The 17,095-nt window shown below is 59.6% G+C and overlaps 1 protein-coding gene across 2 annotated transcripts; it reads right to left on the bottom strand.

Moving 5' to 3' along the window:
- Positions 1 to 585: 585 nt before the first annotated feature.
- Positions 586 to 16,762, bottom strand: TSC22D3 (TSC22 domain family member 3). 2 transcript variants are annotated; one of them, XM_071442869.1, is made up of 3 exons: positions 16,284 to 16,762; positions 2,417 to 2,468; positions 586 to 1,851 (listed from the first exon to the last, which is right to left on the bottom strand). In XM_071442869.1, the coding sequence occupies exons 1-3, from the start codon at positions 16,604 to 16,606 to the stop codon at positions 1,606 to 1,608; spliced, it is 621 nt and encodes a 206-aa protein (XP_071298970.1). In that variant the 5' UTR covers positions 16,607 to 16,762; the 3' UTR covers positions 586 to 1,605. The 2 variants fall into 2 exon arrangements, with proteins under 2 accessions (XP_071298970.1, XP_071298971.1); XM_071442870.1 differs by lacking the exon at positions 16,284 to 16,762 and adding an exon at positions 2,756 to 3,055.
- Positions 16,763 to 17,095: the final 333 nt, after the last annotated feature.

The following is a 17,095-nucleotide window of genomic DNA, read 5'->3' as shown; positions in this document are numbered from 1 at the left end:
ACATACCCCATGGAGTTGAATCAAAAGCTGGCTGTGCCCTAGAACAGGGTTGGGGGATTCCCCACTCCTGTCCAGCATTGTTCAATCCAGATGACCCATCCTCTTACTCTCGGTATTTTGAGATTATATCTAATGTTTTGAGACAGCCCTAAATGAAAAAAAACCCAACCAAACAAAAAATATCAATGATGGCTGTGAGAACAAAAACACCAGAGGAAGAGCATAGCTGGGGGTACATATAGCCTGGTAAGAGCCTCCTTTCTGCTTGTGCCCCCAAGTCTGCCCTGTACAGGTGTGACACAGGGAACAGAGACCTGCAGGTTCACAACACTTTTCCCTACCACACATCCAGGCCCTGGAAGGGGCTGCCTGCTCATATTTCCAAAAATCCATCTTGGCTCAGCCAGGGCCATCTAGGGGGAACTAAACCCTACTGCAAAGGTGGGGTGCTGCCAGGTTTTCCCAGCTGGGGAACAGCATCAGCCCAGTATCCTCACCAGTCCCATTCCAGCAATTCCCAGTCCCTTCCCCACTGCCACCACCCTCCCCCCCCTTCCCAGCCACAGACACAGCTTGGGGCATGGGTATATATAAAAAGTAAGAGTTTATTGCCATTTCTATCTAGATTTACACAACAGTGTCACCGCTTCTGACATCAAAAGCAATGTCCCGTTACATCCCAGAGAACGGGCCAGGGACAGAGGGGAGCCCAGGAACACAGGCTGGCTCCTCCACCCTGGTGGGTTAGAGCACAACCTGCCTTGTGGCTCTGCCCAGTGCTCAGTCCAGATCCTCCCAGTGCTGCCGCACGGTTCTGTCAGGTGGGATGCCAGAGAGGAGTGAATCTGCCCCCTCCTTGGTGCCACTCACAATAGTTGGCTGTCCACTGCCAGGTGCTCACCATTCCAGTCTGCCTTCGAATGCCCCAGATGTTGAGATGGGCATGGCTGACCCAGAGCGGGCACCTCACAGCCTCAGAGGCACCTCTCGTGCACATGTTTATACATAGACACAGCTACAGAAGATGCCCAAACTAACAAAACAAGCTTTTTTTTCCTTGTAATCTCCACACTGCTGTGCGTTCAGCCACGGTCTACGCTGTAGCTGCCATCCCTGGTGCTGCTCAGTCTGGGTTGGGTTCCAGCAGGCTCCTGGGTGGCTCACGGGACACATCTGCTTTGCTCACTAAACATGGATCTCCCTCCAATGCCAGGCTTTGCCAGAAAGAGACACCCCCTGCAGAATGCAACCACGGCCTGGGGCTTGGTGTGCGCTCCTTCCAACTGCAGGTTACCATCATGGTGCCAAAGACTGCCCAGCTCTGCTCTTCAGCAGAGCCCGGAACAGGCACCACAGATCTCCTCCTGGCACCTGGTGGGCGGTTGGATGGGGAGGGGGGGTCAGCTGCCCCTGTCTTCCTTGCAGAAGAGCATCCTCATGAAGGAGACGGCCACTGGCTCTGTGGGCTGGCCAGGGCTGCCCGAGGGGCACGGCTCAGTGCCAGGGTCTGGCAGTCCTTCGTGTGAGATGAAGGTGGAAACGATTTTGCAGGAGATTAAGTAGAAAGAGTTCTGTGGCTCTGCCCACCCCGAGGACAGAGCCACCTTACACCGCAGAGCCCCCGGAGTGCTGAGCCGGGGCAGCCACCCCGGGGCTCTGCTCCTCAGGGCACAGCACCTCTGCTGGGAGCCGGGACTGGAACTTCTCCAGCTGCTCAGGACTGGCCAGGGTCTTCAGGAGGCTGTTCTCACGCTCCAGCTGGGAGTTTTTCTCCAACAGTTCCTTGATTTGCTCTTTCAGGACTTCCACTTCCTCCCGCACAGCATACATTAGATGATTTTTCACAAGATCCTGCAAAAGGCCATGGAAGAGACCAATTAATGGAGAGTTAATGGTCAGAGGGTTGATCCCTTCTGTTCCCAAGTGCTGGGACAAATGCCAAATGGTGCAGAAGCTTTTCTCAAGGACCATCCCTCCCCACCCCACTGCACTCTCGGAACCCTGGCCAGGGCTTGGTGCTCATCCAGCATAGCTCCCTCAGCCGCCATCTCTTTGGTCTCTCTGCATCCAGAAGCACTTTCCAGGCCCCTCACCTACTCCGGCATTTGGGGGGCTGAAGTTACCCAGCACCCAAGGAACCCGGCTCGGGCAACCCCAGACCCCGAAAGTTCCCCTCCACGTCCACCCTCGCTCCCGGCGCACTGCGGAGCGGCTGGAGCCAATGAGCTTCGCGGCGGTCGCAGACAAAGAGGAGCTCTGCCTGGCAGCGGGATGGGGAGTGGGGACCCCCGTGGGCAGAGGGACCCCCCACCCTGGGCCGAGCACCCACCCGGGAGCGGGAACATCACCCCCGTGCACAGCACCCGCAGGGTGACGGGGGAAGGTGCGGGGAAGAAGGGGCAGAGCTGCAGCTCACCATCGCCTGCTCGATCTTGTTGTCAATGGCCACCACGCTGGCTCCGGAGGCGCTGGAAGAAAGCGAGAGGCCGAGGGTCAGCACCGAAAACCTCCCTTCCCCAGGGGTTCGTGCACCGCGACACCTCGTCCCCAACCAGTGGATCGGGACGTCCTCCTCCCAAAGGGAATTCCTTAATTCAGGCACCGGTCGCGTATGTCCTTTACTCCCGGAGTAGCAATGCCCCCCCACCTCATCCCTGGGGTTCGCAGCAGCACCCCTCGGGCACTGGGACGCCCCTTCCCCCAGATCTCTGCGGCGAATGGCGGGGACGCCGCGGCGCACCGGGGCCGCCCCTACCTGTTGTCGAGCTTCACGGAGACTACATCCCCCCCGAGCAGGGAGGAGAAGAAGGAGATGGAAAAGTTGTGGAGCTGGTAGACAGCCACCTCCATGGGGGACTGGTACATGCCGGTGCTCATAGCTGCGGGCGCTGAAACACGCACTCACACAAATGGAGCAAAACGCACTACCAGGGCCTCCCCGCCGCCCTCGCTTATATTGGAGGCGCCCGCCCTGCCGGGAGGGGCGAACGCGGCGGAGACCGCCCGCCGCCCGCAGCGCCGCGCCGGGGGCTGCGCCGGTACTGCCCCCGGTACTGCCCCCGGTGCGGCACACTGCCCCTCAGTACCGCCCCCTCACCCCGGGTACTGCACCCGTACTGCCCCCGGTACTGCACACTGCCCCTCAGTACTGCACCTCTCTGCAGCCCCTCTGCCCCTTCCAGTTAAACCACAGCACGGCGCCGTCCCAGCGCAAGGACCCCGCGCTTCAGCACGGTCCCCCCCAATCTGCACCCCCATTCCACACCCCTCGTCTGTTGCAAGCAGAGTCCTGGGACCCCCGGCACCCCTCCTACAACCCCCCATAGCCCACAAGCCTCAGCATCCCGTTCCTGTGCTCCTCGGCACCCAGGATGGGGATTCAGTCGGGGGGAACATGCATCTGCTTGGGGGCTGGGAGAAGGGGTGAACCCGGTCTGCATTTGGAGATGCAGCCTGCAGTCCCGCACAGTAAGGCCCCGTGACTGTGAAAGGGAGGCAGGAGGGAAAGGGGAGCCATGGGCATTCAAAACAGAACCCGGGTGGCAAAATAGAAACATGAGTGAAAAACAGAAAGGGGCTGCTAAAAACCGGGGTGAATAAGAGAAACAGGTATGTAAAACAAACGGAAGCAGGAGGGACAAACAAGAGAAACGAGAGCAGAAAAACAACCCAGGCGTAAAAAACAACTCCAGGAGGAAAAATGAAAACCTGCACGCAGAGAAAACCCGGGATGCAGAACCAAGCCAGGGTACAGAACACACCCTGAAGTTGCAGAACAACAGCTGCGGAGTGCAGAACAGCCCCCAGATACAGAACAAAGCAGAGGTACAAAACGAACTCGGGGTACAGGGCAAAACAACCTCACGGTGCAGAGCCAAGCCGGTGTGCAGAACAAGAAATCCAGGGTGCAACAGATTGACCTTGTGGTGCACAACAAATTCGGGCTACAGAACACGCCCTGGGTGCAGAACAACAACCAAGGGATGCAGAGCAAACCTGAGGTCCAGAACAAAATCGGGCTCCGCAACAAACTCGGGAGCACTAAACACCACCACCCCTGGGTGTCAGAACAGTCCGGGGTTACAGAACAACGCCCTCGGGCTGTCGAACAACGACCCGGGGGCGCTGCGGCCGCGCAGAGCTCGGAGCGCTCCGGGCGCCGAAGGCGCCCTCGGCTCGGCGGCCCCGCCCAGCGTTGCATAACCGCGCTGCGGGAGGGCGCCCTCCCGCGGGCACGAGCGGCACTACAGCGGCTGGGGCGGGGGTCCGCAAGGCTGCGCGCACCGGCGTCCCCGTGTGCGCGCCCTGCCGTCCCTGTGTGCGCGTACTGCCGTGTAAGCCCCGCGGGCACGACGGGTCCTTCCCGCGTTCACAGAGCGATTTATACATAGAGCAAGTGGGTTTCCTCCGAGAAGTGGAAGCAGGGCCCCTAAAACGCCCCCAGCATCCTAGCGGCTGGGGTGGCACTGCCCACCCGGTGCTGCCTCCACTGCCCTTGGCTGCCCACTTATCTCTGCCGTCTGGATCTGGGGGAACTTTGCTCAGTGGTTGCCTGCTGCCCCTGACCCCGGGGGCTCATCCCCTGCTGGGCATGGTGAGGCTGATGCTGGATGGCAGACCCCACATACGGCATAGTATCCAAGAAAGAGTTAGTGTTGGCAGGGTATATGCACTCCAGGGATGCTGCAAAGGACACTCAGCACCCCGATCCAGGGGGTACTGAATATGGCTGGCACTTGGCTGTTGGGAGAGGCCAAGGAACCCTGACTTGCGGGTGTGCTGCTGTGCCCCTTCCTCAAGCAGGGAGGGAGAGCAGAGTAGAATTTCCCCATCAGAAAGGGAAACTGAGGCACAGTGCAGCACACCTGCTGCTGGGAGCAAGACCTAGACAGGCAGCTCCTCACAAACCCCATCTTAGAGCAGAGTGAGGATGCTGTGCCATCTGTGAACTGCAGCCGGATCATATGTGGGTGCCCTGGGACACGTGGGTTTGATGTGGGGATGTGAGAAAGCATTTTCTCCCTGGTGGGCCCATCTGGGACCTGGGGGAGGAATATGCACATCCCCCTATGTCAGCACTACTCCGGCCCATGCAAAGCTGCTGTACAGGGGCTGAGCAGGGTGCTGGCACTGAAGAGAGTAGGCAGGTGTCTATCCCCCAAGCCCCAAGGCTGGCCTGTGCTCCTCCCCTCACCCATACCAGGCCCGACTTACCAGTCCCTCCTTCTGAAGAGGCTCGGGGAGTACGGTGGCTGGAAGGCCATGCCACCCGTGACCTTGCTCCAGCCCCTCTGTTCCTAGCAGTGATGCTGGCTCTGCCTGTGGCTGTGTCCCCCCAGCTTGCAGTGGCAGAGACAGCCTGGGTGTTGGCTGCATCCAGGGGCTTCAGCCACAGGGTAAACACACTAGGAGATGACCTCAGCTGCACTCAATTGGCCCTTTCAAGGCCAATGGCCAGTGTGCCATCCCGAGCTGCGCGGGTGCCCCCCTCCCTGGGGAGATGAAAGGCCTCTGTGTGCACTTGTCCCCAGAGTGGCTGGTGGTGGGCTTGGTGGCAGCCCCTGGAACACAGATTTGTCCCCCCGCTGGGACAAGTCCAGACCACCCACACCAGGGGTCCTGTGAACTGAGTTTGCCACTGCAGCTCATGAAGCATGCTGCTTTCACTGGGGAGAAGACAGGAGAGATGGGGAGAGCATTTTCTCCTACAGTTGTGCCACCTCCTGTCTTCTGCAGAGGTGTCAACAGCAGGGAGATGGGGTGGGTGGACCCGAGCCTGCCCCCACCCCTGGCAGCTGTACCTCTGTCTCACACCTCCTGCAATATTGCCCCCCCAGTCCTAGTTCAGTCTCCTTCCCAAAGGAAGCCCTAAATCATTAGTGGCAGGGACCAAGGGCTCCAGAACCGGCAGACCAGAGCCTGGCTGGCAGTCCTTGTCTCACAGCTTGAGGTTCCTGGTCCCTGCCTGGTATCCTTCTGATGCAGCACTCAGCCATCAAGGACTGAGAAAAAACCCCAGATATTTCTGCAGCTACTGGAGTGCAGCTAGAAAATGCTTTGGGGGAGATTGCTTCAGCTCTGCCACCTCCAATATTTTTCCCATGGAGCTGGGACTACTCAGCTGGATAATAAGTATATATATATTATATTATATTATATATATAAAAATATTAAAAAATAAATATATAATATATATAAAAAAATAAACTGGACTAAGTCCCCGATTTCCCTGCAGTCCTCCTGGGTCTTTCCACCCAGCCCTGCCTGCATCACTGCTCAGGGCATGGGTTCCTCACTTAGGCTGGGCAGGATGCTGTTGGCCTTTGAGAGGCCACAGCAAGGGATGCTCTGGAAGATGAAGAAGCAGAAGTTTCTTTCCTGGCATTCAGTTAAATGAGGGATCCCTATGCAGCCAGTGGCCAGGGCAGGTCAGGCTGGGCAGGGGGCTGCAGCCCCCCTCGCAGCCCCACACCTCACGTGGAGGCTCCTGAGTCTGTAGTGGGGTGCACACAACCAGGGTGCACCTTGCAGCCCCTACAAGCAAGTGCTGCCTGCACATGTGCGTGCACACAGAGCACACCCACACACCCACATCCCCTGCATGCACACGTGTGTTTGCAGCCCACACAAGCGTGTGCTCTGCACACAGGCCACACCCCGCACATGCATGTGCACACTGGTGCACCCTGCTTGCACGCATGTGTGAGCACATTAGTTTAGTACCTGGAGCTGATGATCTTGAGGGTCTTTTCCGACCTGAACGCCTCTGTGACTCTGTGACACACACTTTGTGTGCCAAACAAATGCTGCTGTTCTGCGTGAAGATGCACGAGCGCTGCTGGCACCCCCTGCACACGCTGCCCTGACTAACAGTGATGCCCAGCCCTGCCTGCACACCCTGTCAGCGGCACAGGGCAGCTCCATGTGCCCCTGCACAGCAGGAGGGCACCCCCAGTGCTCAGGTATCATGTGCAGCCCTGCTGCCACCTCCACAGTGGGAACAGCAGCTCCCCGCTCTGCTGGATCCTGCTTTGAGCCAGCTCTCTCAGGCTGCAGCCACCTCCTCTCTCATCACCTGCTCCTGCTTCTCCAAGCAGAGCAGGGTGGGCAACACACCACCTTGCTCTTCCTAAGGAGCAGGTCACCATGGACTCACAGTTACCCTATGGCACCAGAGATGGGTGCTTGGAGCAGGCTGGGCAAGAGGGGCCAGTGGTGTGAACTGCATCCCTGAGGCAGCATGGCAGCTCCTGCATCTGCACACAGTGACAGGAGGTTGATCAGGCTGGGCCTGGCTCGTGCCTGTGGTTATTTTGGTAACAGCGACAGCAGCCGCAATACAGGGCAGTTGTGACACTAACTGTTGTGCTCTCTGGGGAAAAAAAGCACCCACTGTTGTCATCAAGCAGTGAGGAGAGGTGGTGACACCAGCCAATGATGATATCACCCCAGCAGTGGCCCTGCAGGACACCCCAAAGCTGCCAGCAGCCCCTCAGCCCTTATACAGCTTGTGCCTCAGCCCAGAAGATGCCAGCCCCCCTACTGGGTGACATTAAGTGACAACCCTCTCCTCAGCAATGGGACTTGGAGTTCTGCAGCCACCACAGAGCTCCGCCAGGCTGGAGCAAGGGGTGATAGGGAGGAGGACGAGGGGATTATCTCTTGCTGCCTGGCGTCCTGCACCTGCACACTGCTGTGGGTCAGGAGACATGCCCTCTCCTCACAGCCCTGGGGACAAGCCGTGCTTTTGTACTGAGCCCTGTGTGTTGGACCTGCTCCAGGCACTGCAGTGCCACACACCAAAGGAAGCTCCTCTCCTGGTAGTGGCCGATGGAGCTGGAGGGGTGGTTGGGGCTTCAGGAGCAGCCCTGGCTCCCCAGACTTGGCTCTCCCCCTGCTCCAGGCTGTGCTTATGGCTCCGTGGCCCTTTTCCTGGCTTGCTCTCTCAGCTCAATGGGAGGAAGGCCCTTCAGAGGGTCTGAGGCGTGGGAAATGTTTATAGCCTGGCCTCAGAGACACTGGAGAGCAAACTGGGAAAGGCGCGGAGCCAAGGCTGCCCAGGCTGCTCTGCAGAGCCAGATCTCCTGCTCCAAGGATCAGAGCAGAGTGGGAGAGAAAAAGCTACTGCTTGCAAACACAGCTAAGAAAACTCTGCCTGTCACAACCCAAAATCCTGCAACTATGGTGGTACCAGCCAAGGGACTGGGAATGCCAGCACCAGGGCATCCTAACCATGCCCTGCAGGAATGGGGGGAAGTGTGGCTGGAGACACTGGTGATGGCTGGGGCCTGTGGTTGCCTCTGTCAGGAAGGGCTGGGTGTGGGACAGGGCCGAGGAGCTCCAGGTCTTGTCCAGCAGCTCTATCCTGGTTCTGGGAAAGGAGAGTAGTGCTAGGGGCTGCCCAAGGGCAAACAGACAGCTATGTCTGCCATGGAATCCCAGGATCCTGAACAGCAACTGCCTGCCCTATGGCACTGGCATGGGGCTTTTGTGCCAGTCCCAAGGGCTGTGGGCCTAGCACTGCCAGAGCACACCAGTTGTCCAGATCTTGGTTTTCTCCTCCTGGAGATTCCCTGGCTGAGCTGTTCCCTGAGGCTTGGGACTACCCTCCAGCTCACCTGGTGCCTCCTAGGAGCCGTGTGAGACATGCAGAAGCCCCGTGCAACCAGGAACCCTGTGACATCGGGACCCAGGTCATGCCCATCAGAGCCTTGGAGGGATCATAAATCCCCCAACTCAGGGCACGTGCTGCTCCAGAACAGCAGGTAACTACTCCTGGGCACACCTGGATGTGCCTGGATAAGGATGGACCCCCTGCCTGCAGAGCTGGTGCTGGTGGCCTTGCCTGGTCCCAGTCCTAAGCCGGGAGACACCAGAGTCACATGTGGCCCACACAGAGGTGGTGGCCACTGCCACGCTGGGGAAGCCCAGGGACAGTTTCAGTGAGGGAAGGCCAGAGGGAACCTACCCCTGGGAAGGCTGACAAGGAACATGTCCTCCTTCCCTTCATGCCCAATGGAGGAAGAGTGAGCTCTGTGGCCATGGGCAGGGGACGCAGGTGACCCACCCCACCAGGCAGCAGTCATGGGCAGGGATTGTGGTGTGGAGACTCCTCCAACCTGTCAGGCTGGAGGCAGTGTGGGGTGGTGGAAGGAGCCCTGGTAGGCTCCTGTGTCCAGCTGTGGGGCTGACTGCTTCCTCTGATAAAGGTACTTGGCTGTACTCCCAGTTCTGTTTTTTTCTAGCATGCGAGTGCACACCCTCAAGCCAGCCTGCTGAGAGCTGCAATTTTTCTTTAACTTTGTCTCTAGACCCTCTTCTTCCTCCTGTGTCCCTAGCAGGAGTTGCCTCCCAGCAGTAGTGTGAGGAGGGGAGGTCAGAGAGGATCCAGTTTCAGCCATGTTAGAAGCCAGAGAGGACGCAGTTCCCTTCTCACCATGTTGGAAGCCCCCAGAATCACAGCTTCCCCAGGCATGCTGGTAAAGGAGAAGAGGAAAAAAGGCTCATCCAGGGTTGTTACCAGCCCTGGATCATGTGGCCAAACATCCTACCTTGCTGGTGTTTGTCAAGTGCAGACACCCTGGTGGGTACCCTGCTAGGGACTATGGGGCACCCTTGCACCTCACTGCTCCCCTCAAAGGCTCCCACAGCTGCCAAATGCTGAGGTGAGAGTGCCAGGCATGGCACAACCCAGTGAAAACCCTGCAGCTTTCTCTGAGCACCATGCCAGCTGTTGGGGCAGTGCAGCTAACCTCCACCATGCTACCGTCTCCCATGGACCAGGGATGCCCAGCCCCAGGGAGGATTGCAGGCTGAACCCTTGGCAGAGCTTTAATCCACAAATCTGTCTGCAGAGCAAAGTGTTTCACACCCAGGGGCCGGGCTGGAGTGCTGTCATTGAACTCAGTGTTATCGCTCCCTGCTTACCTGTGCCCTGCCCCAGCGCTCCTGCCAGCCACGGCTCTGAACTCCAGAACTGTCCTTGCTTCTGAGCTTACTGGGTTATCCTGGAGAGCCCCAACTGGATCACCCCCCATGTCCTGGGTGCTCTTTTCTGGTCCACTTTCAGGGAAGTGGGGATAGAGCATAGGTGGTTGCAGCACTGAAGGGACCTCCCACAGCATGAGGGCTACGCGGTGCCCTCGCACCCCAAAGCAGGCAGGCAGGGGGCTGCCAGCCTGGGCTCTGCCTCCCCAGCCCCTCCTTCAGATTTGCAGGGATCCTCAGCCCGAGAGAGGAACCCCAAAGTAGGGCCTCTGGCATCCTCCAAAAACAATCCCAGGCCCCTTTTCAGGCAGGAGCAGGCGCTCCAGAGCCCTGCTAGGTGCTGGCAGCTGCTGCCCTGCGGCGTGCAGGAGTGCCCGCTCACTAACTGGGAGGCAGCTCGTTATGTAAGGAGGACGGAGGCAGGGGAGCTGCGAGAGCTGTGCAGCACACCCCACGCTACCCAAATCTGCTCTTCCAGCCCAGAATAAGCCCTGTTTATGGAACCCCTCAAGCCCTTCTCTGGCCCCTTCCACAGGTGCTGGAGCCTGGTGCTCTCCTTCTTGGCCAAATGCTTGAGGGGAGCCCCAGCAAGAGCCCCAGCAGCCCCACAATATCCGAGGGACAGCTGGACTCCAGTGCGGGTGCAAAGCCCCGCAGAGCTGACCCGGCGGGGGCTGGGGGCAGAGAAGCTGTGCTCGGCTGGCACCCACAGGAGGTCAGGCAAGGACATGTAGGGCAGCATGGCTTCAGCAGAGACGGTTATTAATACCCTGCCTGGCCTTTGCATGGAATCCCGGGCATTTCAAATCAGGGACCTTCACTGAAACCCTGCCGTCACTGACATTTCAGAACAATAACAATGTGAAAGACAATCAGTTCCTGGCAGGATGTATACCTGTGGTGCTGCTGAGGCTCTCTGTGTGCCCAACCTCAGCAGCCAGCTATCACCTCACTTGTGCCAACCCTTGGGAACAACCTGAGAACACCCCCTGCCTCCAAACCACCCGGAGCAGTCCTGCTCCTTTTCACAGGCATATCACTGTGATGGTCTTACTAATGGACATGGAAATGTCTTGTCCTGCCCCATGGCATCTACCACCCTCTACCAATCTGGACAGGGCTGCCATCCCCAGGGAATTGCAGGTGAGGCAAGGACTGGATCCCATCCTGATCCTGGAGTCTGAAGAGCCTAGAGTTTCTTCTCTGCCACTAGAGTTGTTCTGCAGCAAAAGGCCCCTCAAATATATATATAAAACTCAGCACACAGACAGAGGATGATCTCCTGTCCCAAAGCCAGTCATGTTCAGCACCTGGATAAATATAACTCAGAGCTCATTTGCAAAGCATCGGGATGGGTTGTAGCCTCTCTCACCTCTCCAGCCCTCTTCCCCCAACACACACCCTGGGGTAAAGCTGAAGATGATGACCTCAGAAGTCTTTTCCAGCCTAATGTGTTCTGTGATTCTCTGCCCTCTACCAACAGGGCCTCAGTCCTTCCCAAGGGCAGGATCCACCTGGAGCCTCACTGGCCTTGGCAGTCCACATATAGCACACAGACCCATACATGGTCACGTCCCCTGGGCACACACACAGCTGCCAGGCTCTGACAACATATATCCCAAACCTTTCCAAGCCCTTTGGTCCCATGCAGGTCACGATGCTCCCCCAAAGTACAGAATCAGCTTTAACCCTCTTTGTGCTGGGCAGTGGCCAAGGAGGCGGTGTCAGGTCCCATCAGAAACTGTCCAGGATCAGGCCATGTCTCACCAGGAAAGGATAATGTGATGCTGCACGATGCTGGGATCAGGGCAGAGCCCTGCAGCCTCCTTCAGCTCCAACCTCTTCCTCATCTTTACAGTTCAAAGCTGGAAAAAATCCTGTCCAGCCTTTTCCCCATAGGGCCATGCTGTCATCCCTGCCTGACCTTCGGACACCTACTTCTGCCTGTGCAGAGCCAAATGCCTGCCCTAGCAGATGGGTAGTGCTGGAGAATCCCCAGAGAACCAAGACGACAGGCTGCTGGGAAGCTGACATTGGCATCACCAGACTAGCTCAGCTGTGCCAGCCCCCTTGGCCATAGCCTTGTGGTCAGGGGCAAATGATTCCCTCCCAAGGGGCTGGAGGGGCTGAGCATGGCTCTCCTGTGCTCCAGAGAGTGTTGAGAATATCCTTCTGGAGGGAGCTGGGTCTTGCAGGAGCAGGCAGGGACGGGCATGGTGCATGGCATGGCACAGGCTGCTGCCAGCCCTGCTGAGCCATGCCAACCCAGTATGCTGTGGCAGAGCCCCTGTGAGCCTGGTCTGCTGGGTCATGGGGTGGGGGTCCCAAGGTATTGAGATGCCCATGATGGAGACCACAGCAAGCTGAGCCAGCTGCCTGCCTGACATCTTCCCGAGGGTGGGAGGATTTGGGTATGCCAAGGTAAGCACCTCGCAGCAGCACAAGCTGCTCCCTGCCACTGAAACAACATCTCCCCAGCACCTCAGTGGTGTGCAGGGCTTGCAACCAACACTGCAGGCCACAGGTCAGGCCACGTGCATCTCTGTCCTGTGGGAGCAAAGCAAAGAAAGCCCTGGTGCATGGTTCTGGAGGGTGCGGGGACTCTCCTGGCCCTCTCCATGGCAGAGCTGTCCCAGGGCCAGAAGAAGGAGAGTAGTACAGCTTGGTCCTACACCCACACCTCTCTCATGCTCACTTATGGCCCCTCTCCCCATCAATGTGTCCTTGTTGCTTCAGCCCACTCAACCAGCTGGAATGCTTGCCCTGGCCCTGCCACCTCGGGATGCCCTTTATGCCCTGGCTCCTCTCCTCCTGCATTGCTGCTGCAAAGTGACACCCGACAGACAGGAACAAGTGGTGCTGTGACACAAATGCCACTCTGGTACTGCTGCCCTGGCAGCTCTTGCTTGCTGGCCTGCCTTTACAGTGGGAAAGGCAGTGCTGCCCTTGCTTTGCCCAAATTCATGCTTCCCCTAGCCCCTCACACTGAGCTTCCCTGCCTCCCTGTGACTCCCATGGCTTGCCCAGGCCTGGGAGAAAGTGGCCCTCAGCTCCTTTCATGGCTCAGACCAAAGGATGGGTCATTGCCCAACCAATCCTGTTGGATTGGGCAGCAGCTCTGGCAGTGCCTACAGATGATCTGGCTATGCAGAGGTGTCCCCTCACAGCCTGGAGCAGGATGGGCACAGGCTGGCCAGGCTGCCAGGTGTTGCCTAGGAGTGGCTGGGCAGGAATGCTGGCACACCTGGCTGATGTGGGCAAGTGGGCTGGTATGTACCTCGTCTTCCCACCCAGAGCCAGGCAGGTCCTGCCTGGATCACAGGCTAGCACACACCCAGGGGGCTGCTTCCCCTGCAGTGCTGACCTCCTCCCACACCCCTGGCTCCCCTCAGCCACCTGGCCCAGGAAAAGGTGTCATGTGGTCATGGGCCTGCTCTCCCCAGCCTACACTCAGTTGGGCTTGTGTTTGGGTCTGGGATAACGTTGGCATTACAAAGGGATGGCAAAGAGGCATTACAGAGGGACAGCTTTCTGCCCACTTCACTGGCACCTGCAGGGAGAAGGTGTGCCTAGCCAGGGTGGTGGCAGCTGTCCTCCCTATACCTGGTGCTTCCATGTCCGAGCATGGTCCCTCGGCACTGCTGAGACTTCCCTGGACAGCAGTTTGTGATGTCCTGTGTGAGGACACGGTGGGGAGAGCCCTTTCTGCACAGGATCCTGTGCACTCCTGAAACAGCAGGGCTTTCTGCAGGAGCATGAGCCCTGGAGGCAATTGGTCCAGAGCATGCCTTCCTTGTGCATCCCTAACAATATCCCTGCTGTGAGCAAAGGGTATGGAGAACCTGGCAGGGACCACCCAGCCAGAGAAACCCCCAGAGACAGGTTAGACATGCTGAAATGTGTGTTGTCTGAGAAGCCCAGCACTGATCTGACCCTGACTGAGTTGTCTCCAGTCAGGCCCAGAGCCAGACTCAACTCTGGGTTTAGAATCTTGGGCATCCCATGCTGTCCTGGATGTCAGCTACGTACAAGGATGTGTATCCACACATCTTTCCCCTCCTCCTGTGCTGCTGTAGGAGCACATCAGCCAAAACAATGGCACCAAATGGTTTGGGTTCCCTGGTGCCAGCAGCAGGGTGCCCTTATCAGGCATGTTATCGGGGTGTTCCTCTGGCACCCACAATCCTCCGCTGTGTATGCTATCTCCTCTTGGATGTGTTGGCTCATTCCCCAGAAGGAGAAAGTTCAGGCTGGAGCAAAACAACTGCAAACACAGGTGTGGGCACACCTAGCTCCAGTGCCTGGGGCCATGCACCCAGCTCCCCCATGCTGTGCCACCTAGGGGTGGCGGGGGATCACCCAGGCAGCCTCCAGACCAAGGTGCCTGGACACTAGGCATGATAGAGGGACATAGCTTTGCACCACACCATAGCACAGCCTGTGACAAACACAATGCATGGAGCTTCTCGGGACACATCACACAACAGGGCATGAAAGACAGGCAGTAAGGAATGCTAAGGCACACTGACAGAGAGAAATCCTTGTCCCTTGGCATCTCTGCTCACTCCCTACCTCACCAGGAGCACCACAGGTCCTGCTCCAGTAGCGATGAGTTTGAAAGCAGCCTGCAGTGCCCATATCAGTGGCCTCTGGCCCACAGGCACTGTCACTGACTGCCCCAGCAAGCTGCCCAGGTGCTTGGCTCTGACCCCAGCCCTAGTAGCCCGTGCTGGGGACAACATCTTGCTTCCCCCTTCACCCACGGTGCCAACTTGCTGCAGCCTCCCAGGGAGGAGGGGAACCTCTCGCTCCTGTTCCTTCTCAGCTGGGTAGGTTCACTGCTCCCCAAATGGGCCAGGCACCAGCACCTTGGCAGGTGTCCCAGCTCCTCCCTTCCCACCTGAGCGGCAGCTCGGCGTTATGTAAGTGCAGGAAGAGCAAGACCGGCTCGAGGCAGCAGCCTCTCGGTGTCAGACGCTGCTGGGCGAGGAGGCGGGAGTGCGCCGGGGTGGTTCACACGCGTGGGGCAGCCACGTGTGAGCCCACCCACTGCCGCTCCCGCACAGCCCGGGAGCACGCCCACGCTGCGTGTGGTGGGAAGGGGATGCTGAGGTGTCTCTGAACGCCTGGGTGCTGCTCCCTGTGCGCAGCACCCACCCATGGCGGAGCAGCAAGCCCCAGAGCCGCTGCCTGCTGTGCCAGCCAGGCAGACATCTGTACCTGAGGCGCTGATGGGCCACAGGTCTCCTCAGGGTAGCGGATGTGTCCCACCTACTGAAGACACTGGAAGTCTCGGGCACCTGCGGCACTACTGGCACAGTTCAGCTCTCTCGGGCTGAACTGGGGAGACCCAGACCTGCTAGCCCCCATACAAGCTGCTCCCACACAGGGTGTCACCAGAGCCAGCCCCACACAGTGCCAGTGCAGGACCTGAGACAGCTCTGTCCACTCTCCCCTCTGTGGTTCAACTCATCAGGGCTGGGAAGCCTCCAGAGTGGTAGCCCCTAGGACCTCCTGTTCAGTCTCCTCTGTTCTCACTGCTAGAGGAGGGAGCAGGGCAGACCCTGCAGTCCTGCCTCCTCAGTCTGCCAGGGAATGGATGGAAGCAGACCCCAGCACATTCAGCTGTGGGGACACAGGCAGCCTGCCCAGAGCAACCCCAAGACCAACTCGGGCAGGGCAGAGCCACTTTCCAGGCACGGGAAGTACCACTCCAGGCCAAACCTGTGTCCACTCCAGGGAGGGCCAGGGGAGCTGCTGAAAGGACAGGAGTTGGCACTGGGACTCTCAGACTCCCTACCCAGGCTCTCAGTGACACTCAAGATGGCTTTTGAGGCAGCACAGCTGCTCCCCAAGGAACCTGCTGCGCTCTCCACGCAGGATGGGGCCGATGCCTGTCTGTCGCTGGACACTATCCATGCCCCTGCAGGCACTGTCTGTGTGGACAGAGGTAGCCAGGGAGATGAGCACCCAGTCCAGCGGCCAAGACACACAGCTGGGGGCTGTTGTCACTGCCCGGCAGACACAAGGCACCACAAGACAGGCACGGCGGGCACGGCAGAGCAAAGCCACCCAGACCCGCACCCAGGGATGAGCTGGCATCACGTACCGACTCCGTGCCAGACGCGGCCTCTCCCCACCCAGATTCCACCGCCGCCGACACCCCCCAGCCCCGGGGTCACACGAGTCCCCTTCTCTTGCCAGCCCCACACCGCTGCCAGCTCCGAGCCCGCTGCCCCGCTGCCCCGGGGCACCTGGCCCCCGGCAGCTCACAGGCTCCTGGCGGTGACACCCACCTGTGGAAGAGGAGGAGGATGGAAAGCAGGGTCTGGTCGATATTCCTGTTGCAGATACCCTGGTTGAAGAGGTAGCAGGGGTCCCGCACGACGGGTTCCAGCGAGTCCTGGCGCATGATGGAGCTCAGCTTGTCGGTGTTGAGGTTCTGTCGGACCAGCTGCTCCCGCAGCTGCCGGAAACTGCTCACGGTGGGGCTGCCCGGGTTGTTGTTCTCGCCCCCGGCCCCCTCCTCCAGCCCGCTCCGGTTGGCCAGATCCAGGCAGCAGCTGCAGCAGTCCAGCCCCACGGGCGACCGGCACTCCTCCGTGGGCGACGAGGACATCCCAGGGGGCCCCGTGCCTGGCCACGGCGGCGGCGCCGGGGCCGCTCCCGGGGCCGCGGAGGGCGAGCGGCTGCAGGACGTGCCCGGTGCCGAGCGCCGCGAGCGGCCCCCGCCCGCCCCGGTCCCGTTCCGCCCGCCCCGGCCCCGCCCCGGCCCCGCTCCACCCCGCCCCCGTTCCGCCCCGTCCCCGTTCCACCCGCCCCGGTTCCGCCCCGTCCCGGCCCCGCGCATCCTGCCTCCGCTCCGCTCCGCTCCTCGCCGCTCCGCCCCGGCCCCGCTCCGCCCCGGCCCCACCGCTCTCCGCCCGCCCCGAGCAGCCGCTCCCCGGCAGCGCATCCACCCCACGCCGGGAGAAGCTGGAGAATCTGAAACATGAGGTGACGTGGGGTGACGAAGGGCCACGATGCCCCTTTCCCGGTGGGGATCCTCGCCCCGCTCTGTGCTTTCCGGGGATGGCGCGGGCGCTGAGGAGGCTGGCGCTGCCCGCGG

This window comes from Agelaius tricolor, unplaced genomic scaffold (assembly GCF_023055355.1).
Source record: "Agelaius tricolor isolate 1412-34295 unplaced genomic scaffold, bAgeTri1.0.p SCAF_17, whole genome shotgun sequence".
Taxonomy (NCBI): Eukaryota; Metazoa; Chordata; class Aves; order Passeriformes; family Icteridae; genus Agelaius; species Agelaius tricolor.
Note: the sequence above shows the minus strand (reverse complement) of the source record. Positions and strands in the feature narration are given on the sequence as shown.